General features: G+C 36.6%; 1 protein-coding gene across 1 annotated transcript in view; it reads right to left on the bottom strand.

The window, feature by feature from the left end:
* Positions 1-15,045, bottom strand: part of LOC103100846 (SLAM family member 5-like) — an 81,684-nt gene that overhangs the window by 21,776 nt on the left and 44,863 nt on the right. Inside the window, exons 4-6 of the mRNA XM_016429525.2 lie at positions 5,508-5,849; positions 4,150-4,416; positions 3,135-3,197 (exon numbers count right to left, since the gene is read on the bottom strand). Of these exons, the coding sequence (XP_016285011.2) occupies positions 3,135-3,197; positions 4,150-4,416; positions 5,508-5,849 (672 nt within the window). The remainder of the gene's footprint in view (positions 1-3,134; positions 3,198-4,149; positions 4,417-5,507; positions 5,850-15,045) is intronic.

Raw genomic sequence — 15,045 nt, 5'->3', positions numbered from 1 at the left:
AGATTACAGATTCTTCATCTTTATTCTTAATGCTAGTCATGTCACTCCCTCATTCAAAAATCTTCAGCCATTCCCTATTACCTACTAAGTAAAATTTAAAGTCCTTTACCTGGCCTTCAAGATTCTCTATAAACTGTTCCACCTTCTCACTTTGCAAAATTTACCTCAATGTGGTCCCTTTCTTTGTATTCTAATCAGCCAAGCTGGGCAACTCTTCACTTTATGAATATTCCTGGTGTTTTGTACTATTTTCCCATTATTTTTCATGCCTGTGATGCCTTCTTTCTTCCTCCTCCTAATAAGCAGCACTATGTAGTGGTAGATAAAGTGCCATGTTTGGAATCATTAGGACCTGAGTTCAAATTCTATCTTTACACTTAACCAATTACCAAACCTCTTCCCCTATGGCCACTAGGACCAAAACTACCTACTCCCAAGGTGGGAAAAAATGAAAGCAATATTCAAGTCTATGCCATTGCTTACTAGGAAGTATGTGATAATTCACTGTCTTGGTGCCATTATACTTTCATCTCTCTGTATGCTTGTGTTTCAAGGTCAGAGGATGAATAGGCTAAACTTCCTTCCTCTACTCATTTCTCTGTCCCCATCTGCCTCAACCATATCCTTCAAAGTTCCTTTATTACTCTGGCTTTGCCTTTTGTTAAGCCCCCTGGAATCTCTGTTGTTAATAAACTTTTCTTGATATTGGACCTCTTCTTACAATCCTTTCATTCCCTCTTCTTAGCCCCATTTTACAGATGAGGAACTGAGGCAAATAGTGCTAAAGTGATTTGCCCAGGGTTTCTTGGCTAGTGAATATCTGATGTCATATTTGAACTCAGATCTTCCTTGCTCCCAGCCCAGTGCTCTATCCACTGCACCACCCAGGATCCCTAGTATTGGGCATAGAATACCCTTAATTTCATTCTACAGAAAATCAGAACAATGGAACAAAGGACTCACAGAAGCCCAAAACAAATGCAGAAAACATTATTATAGGCCATAAATAATCAATCTTATTCTTCGACTTCAAGCCCTTTCCTTTTAGAATAGATATTATCATTTCCAAGGCAGAAGAGTAATAAGAGCTAGACACTTGGGTTCAAATGATTTGCCCAGTGTCATACAGCTAGGAAGTGTTTGAGGTCAGATTTGAACCCAGGATCTCTCATCTCTAGACCTGGCTTTCAATCCACTGAACCATATAGCTGTATTTCTAAACTATGTACCTAGCACTACTCTTCCTTCAATCTGGATATTTTACCTTATCTAGATCCTGGCTGCTATTATCTAATGGCCACCAATCATTCTCTATCATCATTCAAGGAATTAATAACTTTCTTCCCTTGCAAATGGAAACTTTGCATTCACCTAAAAAGATAGGCTTTCCCATGTCCTTGATTTCATCTTTTTTGATCTACATTTTCATTCTGTCTTAGCTACTGAGTTCCTTGATGTCATCATCACTTATAGATACTCCATCTTCATGATCCAGAGTTCTGAAATTCTTCTCTCATATTGTAACCTCTTATCTTTCCATCTCTCATGTTTCATCTTACTAATGTCATTCATTCTTCTTCTTCTTCTGACCTAATTTTCCCACCATAACAATTTGGCTATATAATTAATGTGATCAAATCTATACTGTCCTTTATTATTAAATCATTTGCTATCTTTTTCTTATTTGTCACTCATGCCTTTCCAAGATTCTACCTGGGATAGCTCTATCATCTGCTTCCCCCCACTCGACCCCCCCTCCCCCCCCCCTAGTCCTAGTACTGCTAAATATTGCTGGAAGAAGTCACACAAATGTGCTGATTAGGTCTACTCCAAATTTATGCTATCTAAGGTCATTTGGATCCTCATTATTGCTCACAAAGTCTTTTTCTTTTAGTGAATCTAATTTCCCACAAGGTTTCCCCAAACCTTTTCTTCCCTCAATCCACCTAAATGACTCCCTCTTGCTCACTCTCAGGAAAGGTCTTTGCCTCATATTTTAATGGAAAAAATATGGGCTATCTATAATGAGCCTCTTCTTCTGACTCTATATCTCAATACCCTTAACACCATTCTCCCATTTTCTCTTCTTTTGTTTTGATCTTAGAGTAAGACCTTTCTCCTTGCTTTGATCAACCTCCTACTTGGATCTCTGAACTCTTCTTCTCTGGTCTTTTCTAGAAGCTTGCTCCTTCATCAACTTTTCACTTTTTCTAATCTCCAGTCCCAGGCTCCTTCCTTGTTGCCTGTAAACTTATACAGATCTTTCCAGTAGAAAACTTTCATTCATCCTTGCCTTCTCCTCTACGTATCACTCTATATCTTTACTCCCCTTTATAACTAAACTAAAAAAAAGGCATTCTTTCTTTTTCATTTACTCATCAATCACTTATTTCACAAATCCTTGCAGTCTGATTTCTCACTCAACAACCCAGCTAAGACTTATCCTTCCATGACTACCAATGTTCTCGTAGTTGCTAAATAAAATAGACATTTTTCAGTCTTCATTATCCTTGACTTCTCTGCAGTGTTTGACACTTTTGAACACCCCTTCCTCCTAGATTCTTTCTCCTACTTGGGTTTTATTATTCCCCCCAACCCTTGTTTTTCCTCTTATCTATATGACTATTCCTTATTATCTCATCCCACCCCCTAACTATGGATATACCTCAGAGCTGTCATATGGGTTCCATTACATTTTCCTTACGTATACTCTATCTTGGTGATATCGACTTCCATGGCCTCAATTATTATTTTTTATGCAGATGACTTTCAAACTTCTATTTCAAGGTTTTATTTCTTACCTTAGGTCTAGACCCTTAGCATCTGCCTGCTGAACATTCCCTGGGTTACCCTGAGGCATATTTAATTCAATATTCTACCAACAGATATTATTGTTATTATCTCTAAACTCATCCTTCAACCTGACATTTCATTTTTGTCAAGGGCACCATCAATCTGCCAGCCACCCAAGTTCCTAAATTCAGAGGAGTCTGACTCATTCCTCTTCCTCATTCTACTATATTCAGTCATTTGACAAGTTTTGTGGATTCTATCTTCACGTCATCTCTTACATTTTTCTCCTTCTCTGAACTCAGACAGCCACCCTCACCATTAAGGAACTTAACACCTCTTACCTGGTCTTGGATAAGGGCTTTTAAAATCATCTCCCTCCTTCAAAGCTCTCTCCTCTCCAATTCCTAAACACAATCAACAAAGCAATATTTCTGTAACCTGGGTCTGACCAGGTCACACTGCACTTACCCCCTTCAGTGCCTCTCAATTAGGATAAAATACAAAATCCTTAGTCTGGCATTTAAAGTTCTTCACAATTGATTCCAGTTTACTTTTCCAGATATATGACACTACCTCTCAGATACACTATATTTTGGCCCCAAATTGAGCTATTCGCTATCCTCTAAACTTGAGATTCCACAGAGATTTCCTTTCTTTATGCCTTTACACAGGTTGTCCCCTATGCTTGGAAAGGTTTCCCTCCTCACCTCCCCTTCTTGGATTCTTTAGTTTTCCTTGAAGGCTAACAACATTAGGTACTATTGCTTATGAGAACCCTTTTATAATCCTCAATGCTTCCATTTCTTAATTCACCCTTTCTTTCCAGTATCTCATATTTACCGTTCTATATTCTTTACTTACTTATTTGTATATATTGAATCTCCTCAAAAGAAAGCAAACTTCTTGAGATCAGGAACAACTTTCCTTTTTCTTTGTTTATGCATAGCACAACATCTTGCATATTGCATGCACTTCATATATGCTTCTTGATTAATTACTGATCATGTAATTTGAGCAGGTCTGTTAGTCTTAATTTTCCAAATATTTGTCCTCTGGTCTTTATGGGGGAGGCCAAATGAAACAATGTATGCAAAGTATTTTGTAAGCTTAAAAGGACTATAATAAAAATCAGTCCTATAAAAACTCTAGTTCAAATGCTATCTCCTCCATTAAGTCTTCCCCAACCCATCTGTAAATAATAGTGTTCTCACTCAGACTTTGAGGGTATTATGCTTTATACCTCTTTAATAATATACTTGACAAATAATATTACATATATTATATAAAGCTTCCGAGGCCTACTTTGTATAGCTGATCAGGATATTTCCGGAGACTTGAGAAGGAATAAATAATTACCTGTACAGGGATATTGAACAAGTATGGATTGAGAGTTTTTGCTGACAGGGTTTTTGGCCATGCAAGTGTAATTTTTGGGAACGTCCTCAGATGTCTGAAAGATGAAAAGCCTAGATTTTCCATTGGACTCATCAGTTTGTTCTCCCAGAGGGGTCCACTCATACTTCACAGCATCTCCAATCTCCACAGAGCATGTCAGAGTGATGTTACAGGTGTTGTTCTCAGAGGCTATGGTATTCAGGGTAATTTTTGGCTGTTCTAGGCGTCCTATAAGTTGGAACAATACAAGGCATAAAAGAATGAGTCTGTAATGAAACTACTTTCTTTATAAACTTTAATTTTTCTAATTTTGAACTCTTTAAAAGTCAAATGTTAGAAATACCTTTGCTAAAGTAGCCTGAATCCAAGACAGGCAGATGAAAACTTGGGAGTTATTTTCATCAAAATGGCAATGAATGAATTTGCCAAGTATGAAAAGTATAGTCAAGAAGAGGACCAAGGTTAGAACTTTGGGGAACATCCATATTGAAAGATGAAGAATGACAAGAAGAATGACACTGAACAGAGAGGAGCATTTAGGGAAATAAGAGAGAAACTAACAAAATATGTTGTCTTTGAAGTCAAGGAAAGAGAAAATATCCAGTAAGAGAAAAATTTAGAATCATAGAAATGATCAACACCATTATATATTGCAGAGTGTTCAAAGAGGAAAACTGAAAAAAGCCATGGAATCTGGAACTTATAGGTCATTGAAAACCTTAGAAAAGATGGTTTTAATAGAGGCACTAGGGTTTGAGTTGTTATAGAGTGTTGAGAAGGTGAGTAGTAAGGAAGAAAAGGCATTGGTTATAGACAGTATTTTTCAGAATTTCAACAGCAAAGGGTAGGAGAATGATGGGATGGTAGCTGGAAGAGTTAAGGGTTGTTGTTTTTCAAAGGATTAGGGAGATATCAGCCTGTGTACAGGCAAATGGGTGTGAGAGATAGGAGGGTAAATGTTGAACTTGATGAAGAAAAGACCCAGGCCTTCTTTAACCCTCTTTCCCCTCAGACTCTCTAGCATAATTCCAAGGCCTCTTACAATAATCACCAAATGATTTAGGGAACCCTTGATTGGAAACTTCAGCTTCAAAAATTCTTCTGAAGAATCATTTGGAGAATAACCCAGTTGAACAAGACAGAACTAAATCAGGAAACCCCATTTCTTTTCCTAGCTTTGCCACTATGTATGTAACTTTAGGCAAATCACCTCACTTCTTGGGGTCACAGATTGTTGGATGAAAAATGAGGGGCTGGACTAGAGGACCTCTTTGGACTCTTAGCCCAAACATTCTATGAGTCCACAATCATAGTCTTACTATAGATTTGCAGGGTGTAGTTCTTGGTGATGGTGGTGGAAGTTGAAGAGGTCTTGAGATTTATATCTGCTCTGTAGAATCCAGCATCCTCCATCTTCAGATGATTGATCTGTAAGTCGTAAGTTTTGGATGAGACATTCAATCGTCCTTTATAGTTTTGATGGGTTGTAATGATATTGACTGCTGTTCCTTCTGGTGTCACAACAGCTACAGGTGTACGGGAAGCCCAGTTAATGTTATCAATTTTATTTTTATCTGGAATGTCTGCAGGTAGAATAGCCGATTCTCCCAGAATCCCTGTCACTACCACTGGGGCATTGTTTTCTCTGGAAGCTGTTGACCCTGCAGAAGCAGAAGGAAAATTGTAATAGCAACTAATTTTGATTTCTATTCATAGCACTCCTTGAGCATCACAGTTCATGATTTTAGACAGGTTCTGTGGATGCTAGTATAAAGGAGATGAGAAGTCTTAGAAGGTGTTGGTTCCCCTAGTCATTGGAGATCTTCAAATAGATATTTGATAACTACTATAGGGGGAAATTGAGGGGCCATTTCTTTGGGTCTAGGTTTTATTCTATGAACTCTGAGATTTTGTGATTCTTCTTAGCCCCATCTCCTTTAATCCTTTGAGGAGGGACTCTATTTTGGAATTGCTCTTTAACCCTCCCTTTTCTAGGAGTACTTTTGGTGTAGGGGATTCTGACAATTTTTTTAATAAAGAAATGTACAGGATACAAGTGTATCAAATACAGTGCACATTTATTGGTGGGGGGGGGATTCATTCCCTCTTCTCAGACATAAGTCATCTATAATTGAGCAGATAAATCTTACAGTTGGTTGAAATTCAAAATTGTTAAATGGATCATCCTATTTCCTATAGTTAGCAAACATCAGAAGTAGACTTTGTATCCATATTTTCCTGATTCTATTTTCAGTATATTTTCTCTCTGTGACTCTGACTCTGACTCTGTCTTTATATATGTATTTGCCACACAAACTTGGAAATTATCATTCATTTCATAGAAGTATCCCTGATTAGATTCATGCAACTGTTCAGCTATCTGAGACAGTAGACCTACTTCAGGACTTGGGGTTTATATCCCCTTCAAGTGATTGGTAAATTTCGAAAAGGCAGGAAGAGCAGAAGGAAGAGAGATTCTGGAGTCAGAAGACTTAGATTCAAATTTCACTTTTACTTCCTACTACCTCTATGACATTGGGCAAGTCACTTACCCTCCCTGGTTCTCAGTTTCTTAATTTGTAAAATGGGAGGCTCAGTTAAAATTGTATCTTCTGCTCACCATGACCACTTCCCTTTTTAGCTAATATAATAAATAAATTTGTTTGTAGGTAGCATAAGATAACAATTGTAGGAAGTAAGATTGCAAAAGGGAACTCAGAATTTACTTACTGATTGTCCCAAAATTTAAGGGAGCATAAAAGTCACTTGTAAACTTTCTCATAAATTTAGGAAAGTATAGGAACCATTGGAACCAGTCTCATAAATTAACTAAAGCCCCATACTGAGATTATGTGCTAAATTAGGAGAAGTCAGCTAGGCCTTACTGTGAGGTCCCCTTGGTCCTGCTAAATGCTCATGGTCTTGTAAGCCTGGGATAAGTTCCAACATATGAAGTAAGAATAAAAGAGCACCAGCAAAGTGTTATGCTAATGAATTGATCTTAAAGTATTGCTAACTTTGAGATGATGTGTATATGCTAATGAACCAAACCTAAGATGACATGAATAAAATTAATCTATCTTCTACTACTAAAATCCTATAAAAATGAAACTATTGAGCCTCTCCCCCTCCATGACCCCAAACACTGCGCCATCTGATACAGGTCCATGCTACCTTTGGGCTCTCACTCTGATATTTGGTTGTGTAACTGATTTTCTATACCCCTCCTCCTCCTCACTATATTCTTCTCTACATTGCCTCCTTCCCTCCATCACCTCATTCCCTGACCCCATTCTATTTGTCTCCATACATTCTTTTCCATTTGACTCTTTACTCTCTGAGAATTATTAAAATGTGAATGAAGCACATGACTCTGCTTGTTTCCATCGTGGTCTTTCCTGGTGAGTGGTTAAAAAAAACAACAAACATGGCTGCTCCTCCCTTGACCCAGAGGGAATCTCTAGCAATCCTATTCCCTTAGTCATAATTAGGGACATCAGGACTGAGACTAAAAACTATTCAATGCTAACCCTACCTGAAAGAGCTAGATATGTAAATTCATGGGTACAAAACAAGGATGGATAGCTGAACCTTATATTCTCTTGCATGAGATTCCCCCCTTTAATCCAGGTTATAATCAATCAATCAATAATTCCATAAATTAATTGGTAATTCAGAGACTTTGAGTAATATTTCTGAGGTTCTTTCTAGTTTTATGATCTTAAAAATACTAAACTCTTGTTTTTAAATTATGAGAGAGGCAGCCTGTCATAATGGAGAGAGGGCTAGTCCTGAGGTCAGGGTGTTGCAGGACCCAGAAATAGAAGGGGAAATGGAGCAGGGCACAGGAAATCCTGAGGTTCAGGGGACAAATCAAGGATTTCGCTAAGCTCAGGAACTACTCTGGCCAGAGAAAACCCTATTAAATAAACATCAACAAACAAATAAAGATGGCATTTAAATAAACAAATAAAGATGGCAAATAAAGATGCCTCCATACTTTTGAGATCTGCAGGTATCCTGATAAACAGCTTGTTAAGTTGGCTCTGTGCCATAGACACCGAAAAGGATACAAAGATCCTAAGGGTGGCTGAAATGTGTTCCTTCAACTTCAACATTTACTAAGTACCTACTGCATGCAGAGTGCTAGATTAGGTGCTGAAAGAGATATAAAATTTAGATGAAACAGAATTCCTCCTCTTTTAGTACTTCTATTCTGTACAGCTAAAAAAGCGGTATAGATAACTCTCATTCATAATGATACATAAGAAGACCATAAGATAGATGCAAAGAAAATGCTACTTGACGTCCTGGAGTTGAGGGATGGAGTGGAGAAGAATTCTTACAGGGAATGCAGACCAGGCCAGGCTTTAAAGAGAAAGCATTTAAAGAGAAGGAGTAGCATTTAATGGCAGGATTTTAACAGGTAGAGGAAGATTCTGAAGAATAGAGAATTATGTGAAGAACATTATTGAAATTGTAGAGCATGGAATCTATGTGGGCAATAACAAATAATCCATTTTGATTAGAATGCATATTATATAGAGGGAAATAATATGCAACAAGACTGGAAGTATTTTGGTAGTACCAAACTGTGTATGTCTTAAATTCTAGACTGAGGAGATGGACCTTTAGTTTGTAGGCAAGCAGGAGTCATGCAGATTTTGTAGCAGAGGAATGATATGCTTCTATTGATACAGAAGATCTTACAGTGGCATGAAGGAAGAAGAGAGAGATGAGGCCAAAAAAATCTGTGTTGAGTCTAACAGGTATTCTCTGGATAAATATTTGCTTGGCTGCCTTCTTTACATCCTTGGTCCTAATCCTTACTTTAAGTCTCCATTTACAATGAATAGCCACCTACAGGTGCAGCACATACAATTAGCCTTATTATCTAGGGATCCTCCAGATGAAGGATCCCTTGGTGACATGCTCTCCCTAAGGAGACTGGAAAGTAGAAAATGAAAACATTCCAAAGGAGCTGAAGAGACCAGGATCCTCCCTGGCTAAGTTGAACCTTGGGCAAGGTCAGTGTTCATTTTTCTTACATTAGTTTTCATTCAAGGGCTTTGCCTTTGTCTGGCTGTGTGAACTTGGAATGATAACAATTTTTTGATCTTCCATTTCAGAGAGTCAGTAAACATTTATTAAACATCTGTACTTATTTTACTTATTGAATGCTAATTACTTACACTGTGATGAGTCAAAGAAAGATAACCATGACTCCTATTTCTTTAGCTTTAATCTTTACAAAGCACTTGCCCTACATTTTCTCTGTAAAGAAGACAGTAAGTAATATTAGTTCCATTTGACAGATGAGGAAATTGAGTAAGGGACTTACTCGAAATCACACAAAGAGTAAATGATGGAATGAGGATTCATAGAGTTATTGATTGAGAACTGAAACCAGGGGCCTTAGAGAATATCTCACTTTAATACTTCAAATCCAGTGTTATTTTTATTATGCTAGGCTACCTCATCTCCTTCTAGGGGATGCTCATGCCAATCATTGTGCTATCTCTTTTCTTATATTTTTATTTCCTCACTTAAATCTTATGAAGGAGACAAAATCTTATAAAGGAGACAAAAAGAGGTGTGTGTGTGTGTGTGTGTGTGTGTGTGTGTGTGTGTGTGTGTGTGTGTGTGTCTTTCTGTAAGGGTGTATGTCTATTTCAGGAAGGGTTAACAAGGTATCCTACTAGGCATCCAAAAATCTGCCAGACAAGATAACTGGAGTATTCCCATTTTTTATTCCATGACAATAATTGGTATTAATTAGTATTCCACTGATAGTTCCCATAGTATACCATAATTAATATTTCATTCTAATTTTTCTATAGCACAGAAATATTTTTCTATGCTGATGTATTCCCTTGGCATAAAAAACGGACATTTCATTACAATAATACTATCTTGTTTCCATGTGCTCATAGCAATTCAGTATTTTCCTTGCATCTCCTAAAATAAATTTAAAACAATTCCTTTATTCCATTCAGACCAGTAATGGCTTCTGGCTTTCTTGTCTTTTCTTTCCACATTATTAGTGACATTTAGTAAAGAGCAAGCTGAATACAAAAGAACAATGAAATAGAAAATCACAACAAGAGGGCATCCAATAGTCCAAGGCAACTAGATGAATCAAGGGGGCATGGAGTCAAGAAAACCTGATTTCAAATCTAGCCTCAGACATTTACTAACTGTGTGACCTGACTAGTCTATTTAACTTCTGACTGTCTCAGTTTTCTCAACTGTAAAATGGGTATAATAACAGTGTCTGCTTCTTAGGATTGTCGTGAGGATCAAATAAAGTAATATTTGTAAAATACTTCACACAGTGCCTGGCACACATTTAACAAATAATTGTTTCCTTTTTTCTTCCAGCACTTCCCTATCATTTTCCACATGGAGCCAGTCATAACTGTGAAGGAGTTCAGTTCAGACATTAAACCAAGTGAAAGGAGAAGGAATTCACTTAAGACACTACTTGTAGCACCTTCAAAGTTAATGCCATCCCTTTGAGGGAAAACACAAGCGTCCTGAGTTGTTTGGATCTGACTAGCCAGGCAAAGAAAAGTGATTCCAAGGCTGAGGTTCTAAGTTTTCTAAGGGAATGGTGGCCCCAGTACTGGTGGTTCAGAGGAGATGGTGCTACAGCTCCCTGAGTTTGTAGATTTGGAGAACATGGAGACAAAAAGCATGCTGTGGCCAGTCAGTATAAAAAAAGGCCAAATGTCTCTACCTGGGCAGCTTGGTAGCTAAAAGGAATTTTTTGGAATCTAGAACCTCAAGGCCTATTCTATATGACCTTGCATGGTTGAGGTCCTTAGCTGCTAGAGGGATTTGAGATGTATGGCACAATGGAACTTGAGGTAGGGGAACAGAAAGGACAGACCCTTCAAGGCACTCAAGTACAAAATTGTTTCTCTTCATACTTGTTAAATTGGCACAATGATTTAGGATGCCAGCTGACATTGACACTGGTACATAACTGACTTTCTTTGTCCATAGGCATGAAATAGAATAGAAAGGTTTCATATTTCCGTAGGTGATTGACCCTAGAGAGCAAAGGAAGAAAATTAAGGCACGAGATTTGAAAGGGGTTCTTCCTAGGGAGTAGGTGTATGTAGGGATATCAGTGGTTTTACAGTTACTGAGTGGACCATGATATGTCCGAATACTTTAGAATACGTTCTGGGAGTGGTCCTATATCCAAAAGACCACAGAATTAATGGTCAGCTGATAGTCACACGGATGAAGCTGAGCTAGTTAATCAAATGAACTTCATTGACTCATTCACCTTTAAAGCCTGTAATGGAACGGTAGGTTTACAAGGTTTGTTGTCTCCAGTACTTCCAAGGACAAAGGGAAGGCTCTGAACAGGAACATCTGATTGGTTCTCCCATTATTCTTGTTGTGGGACATGTCATAAAGTCAGAAAGAATGAGGCCATCATGGTGAGATTTCCAACACTCATCATACTTGTGAGTCTTGTAGGATCATTAATAGTCTTCTATTGGAAGTAAGACAAAACATGTGGAAACTGCAATGATTCAGTATTCAGGAGGTGAGGAATAATAGGGAAAGGTGAAGGACATAACATTATAAACTTCTAGAAACCTAATGGGTAGAATAAGAATAGAAGATCATGACAGTCAGATCTCTAGATTTGGGTGATATTTAAAATATTTATAAAGAAAATATAAAAGGGGAGACCTGAACCATCCAACAAGGAGAAAGGATCCTTTCTTTTTCCTGTTTCACCACATTGCCCCATAATTCCAGAGACTATGAATAGCATGTTTAAATTCCCTCACTGATATATCAAAGAAAATATTAAAGATAGATAGAAATAGCAACACAAGTTTCAAACTCCCAATGTACCCATATACTATTATGGATTAAGTGAGTTAAGTGGCTAATACATAGAATGCTTGACCTGGAGTGAGGAAATTTAAGTTTAAATACAATCTTAGACATGTAGAAGCTGCATGACCCTGAGTAAATCATTTAACCTCTATCTAACTATTCCTATCTAAGGTGGGGATAAAAACAGCATTTATTCTCAGGGTTATTGTCAAGATCAAATGAGATAGTATTTGTAAAGAACTTTGTATACCTTAATCATTATATAAATGTTAGTTATTATTATTATTATTACTAATTATCTGATGGGTCATGGGGAAGGGAACAGGGACCAACAAAGGATAAACTGTGGTTTACTCACCAGTCAATAAATATTTAATAAGCACCTGTCATATGCCAGAAACTGTGCTCTTTGTTGAGTATACAAAGAAGGGAGAAAAAATTGCCTGCCCCCAAAGAGCTCATAACCTAATGGAGGAGATACAACATACAAACCCCTATACAGAAATGAAGTATGCACAAGATAGGTAAGAAATTATAGGCAGAAAGTTAAAACAAACCTGGGGTACCACTTTATACTATCAGCTTGTCTAAAATGATAGAAAAGGAAAATGATAAATATTGGAGGGAATGTAGGAAAGTTGAAACACTAATGAACTGTTGGAGGAGTTATAAATTGATCTAACCATTTTGGAGAACAATTTGAAATCATGCCAAAGGGCTATAAATGCGTACATACCTTTTAATCCAACAATACCACTAATAGGTCTGTTCCTCAAAGAGATTTTAAAAAGCAGGAGGAGGGTTGGGAAAGGGGCTATTTATACAAAAATATTGATAGCAGCTCTTTTTGTGAAGGCAGAGAATTGAGATGATGTCCATCAGTTGGGGAATGGTTGAATAAGTTGTGGTGTATGATTGTAATGGGATACTATCATGCTATGAAAAATGATGAGCAGGATGATTTCAGAAAATCTTGGAAAGATTTATATAATGCAAAATGAAGTGAGCAAAATCAGGAGAATGTTGAACATTCAATAATAACAGCAATATTGTACAATGATCGGATGTGAATGACTTAATTATTATCAGTATACTGATCCAAGATTACTTCAAAGTATTCATGATGAAAAGTGCTATCTACCACAAGAGAAAAAATGGATGGAATCTGAATTCAGAATGAAGCAGACCATTTTTAATTTTATTTTCTTCATTTTTTTTGAAATGTCTTCTTCCACATGATGAAAATGGGAATACGTTTTACATGCTAGTACATGTATAACATATCAAATTGCTTACTGTCTTAGGAAGGGGAGAGGGAATAGAGGGAGAGAGAGAAATTGGAACTCAAATAGAAAATGAATTTTAGATATTCGTTTTATATGTAGTGGGGGAAAATAAAATATTACTGAACTTGAAATTTTTTTATTAATTGGAATAATTGCATCTATTTCTCAGTGATGTTTTAAGATAAAAAGAAACAATAGTTGTAAAGCACTTTAAATACTTTAAATAATGATATGAATATTTTAAAATTATTTTTTTATTTTAATTTTTTTCCAATTAAAAATTTTTCCAGTTATCTGTAGAAATAATTTTTGACAATTGTTTTCTAACATTTTAGAATATAGATTTTCTCCCTCTATACCTTGCTCCTCCTCCCTGAGGTGGTGGATAGTTTGATATAGGTTATCCTCTTACTTTCATGTGATACATATTTCCATATTGCTCATGTCATGATAGAAGACATATCACATATACAACAGATTATAGAAATTGGAAGAACTAAATAAGGCTAAGGAAATAACAAGCACAAAAAACCATGATTCCCAAGGCATCATCTCCCGCACCCTAGGAATCCTAGCACTCTAGCATAAAGCTAATAATTAACCCTATTGGCCCAGCCGAATTTAAAAAAAATAAGTAAAGGAGAAAGAACCCAACTATTGATACCTATTATGGGGGCAGAGAAGACCTGGGTTTAAACTCAGAGGACAGTGAAGTAGAAATATCTACTTCAAGAATAGTAAAGAAATACTATAAATGGCCCCAAGCTCAAAAGAACTTTTGGAAGATCTTTAAAAAGATCTCAAAAACCAAATGAGATTGAGGAAAATTTAGTAAGAGCAATTTTAGAAAATCAAGAAAATTATGAAAGAAAGATCACCCCAATGGAAAAAGAGATCCAGAAATTCACAGAACAAAATAATTCCTTAACAAATAGAATTGGACGAGGAGAAGCTAACAACTTCTGAAAGCAACAAGAATTAATTTAGCAAAATCAAAAGGATCAAATTACAGAAGAGAATATGAAATATCTTATTACAAAAACAATTAACCTGGAAATTTTGTCAGACTCTCAAAAAGTCATAATGAAAAAAAGAGCAAAAGAAAACTACCTAGAAATACTAGAACTGGAGGGTAAAAGAGAAATTGAAAGAATTCACCACTGCAAAGAAACCCCAAGAAAAAAACAGACAGGAACATGATCATTGCCAAATTCCATCACTCTCAGGTTAAGGAGATAGTACTACAAGCAAAAAGAAAAAAAAATAAATACTATGGAGTTATACACAAAATAACATAAGATAGCAGTTTTAGCATTAAGAGAACAAGAGGGAAGAAACATAATATTTTGAAGAACAGAGGAACTGGGTTTACTACCCAGAACAACATACCGAGCAAAGCTAAGCATAATTATGTGAGGGGAAAAATGGGTATTTAATGAACTAAAGAAGTTTTAACTATTCTTGAGGGAAAACCCAGAACTCAGTCAAAAATTTGATCTGTAAGAAACATAAGGGGGTAAATATGAAAGATTAATTATAAATGACCCAAAAGGTCAAATTGTTTACTTCTTATATAGGAAAATGTCATCTATAACCCTTAAGAATGACATCATTATCTGGGGAGTTTGAAAGGGCATATACAGATATAAGACTTGAGGTTGAGCTGAATATAAATGGAAAGAGCTAAAAATAATTTAAAAAAGTA

This window comes from Monodelphis domestica, chromosome 2, assembly GCF_027887165.1.
Source record: "Monodelphis domestica isolate mMonDom1 chromosome 2, mMonDom1.pri, whole genome shotgun sequence".
Lineage (NCBI taxonomy): Eukaryota > Metazoa > Chordata > Mammalia > Didelphimorphia > Didelphidae > Monodelphis > Monodelphis domestica.
Note: the sequence above shows the minus strand (reverse complement) of the source record. Positions and strands in the feature narration are given on the sequence as shown.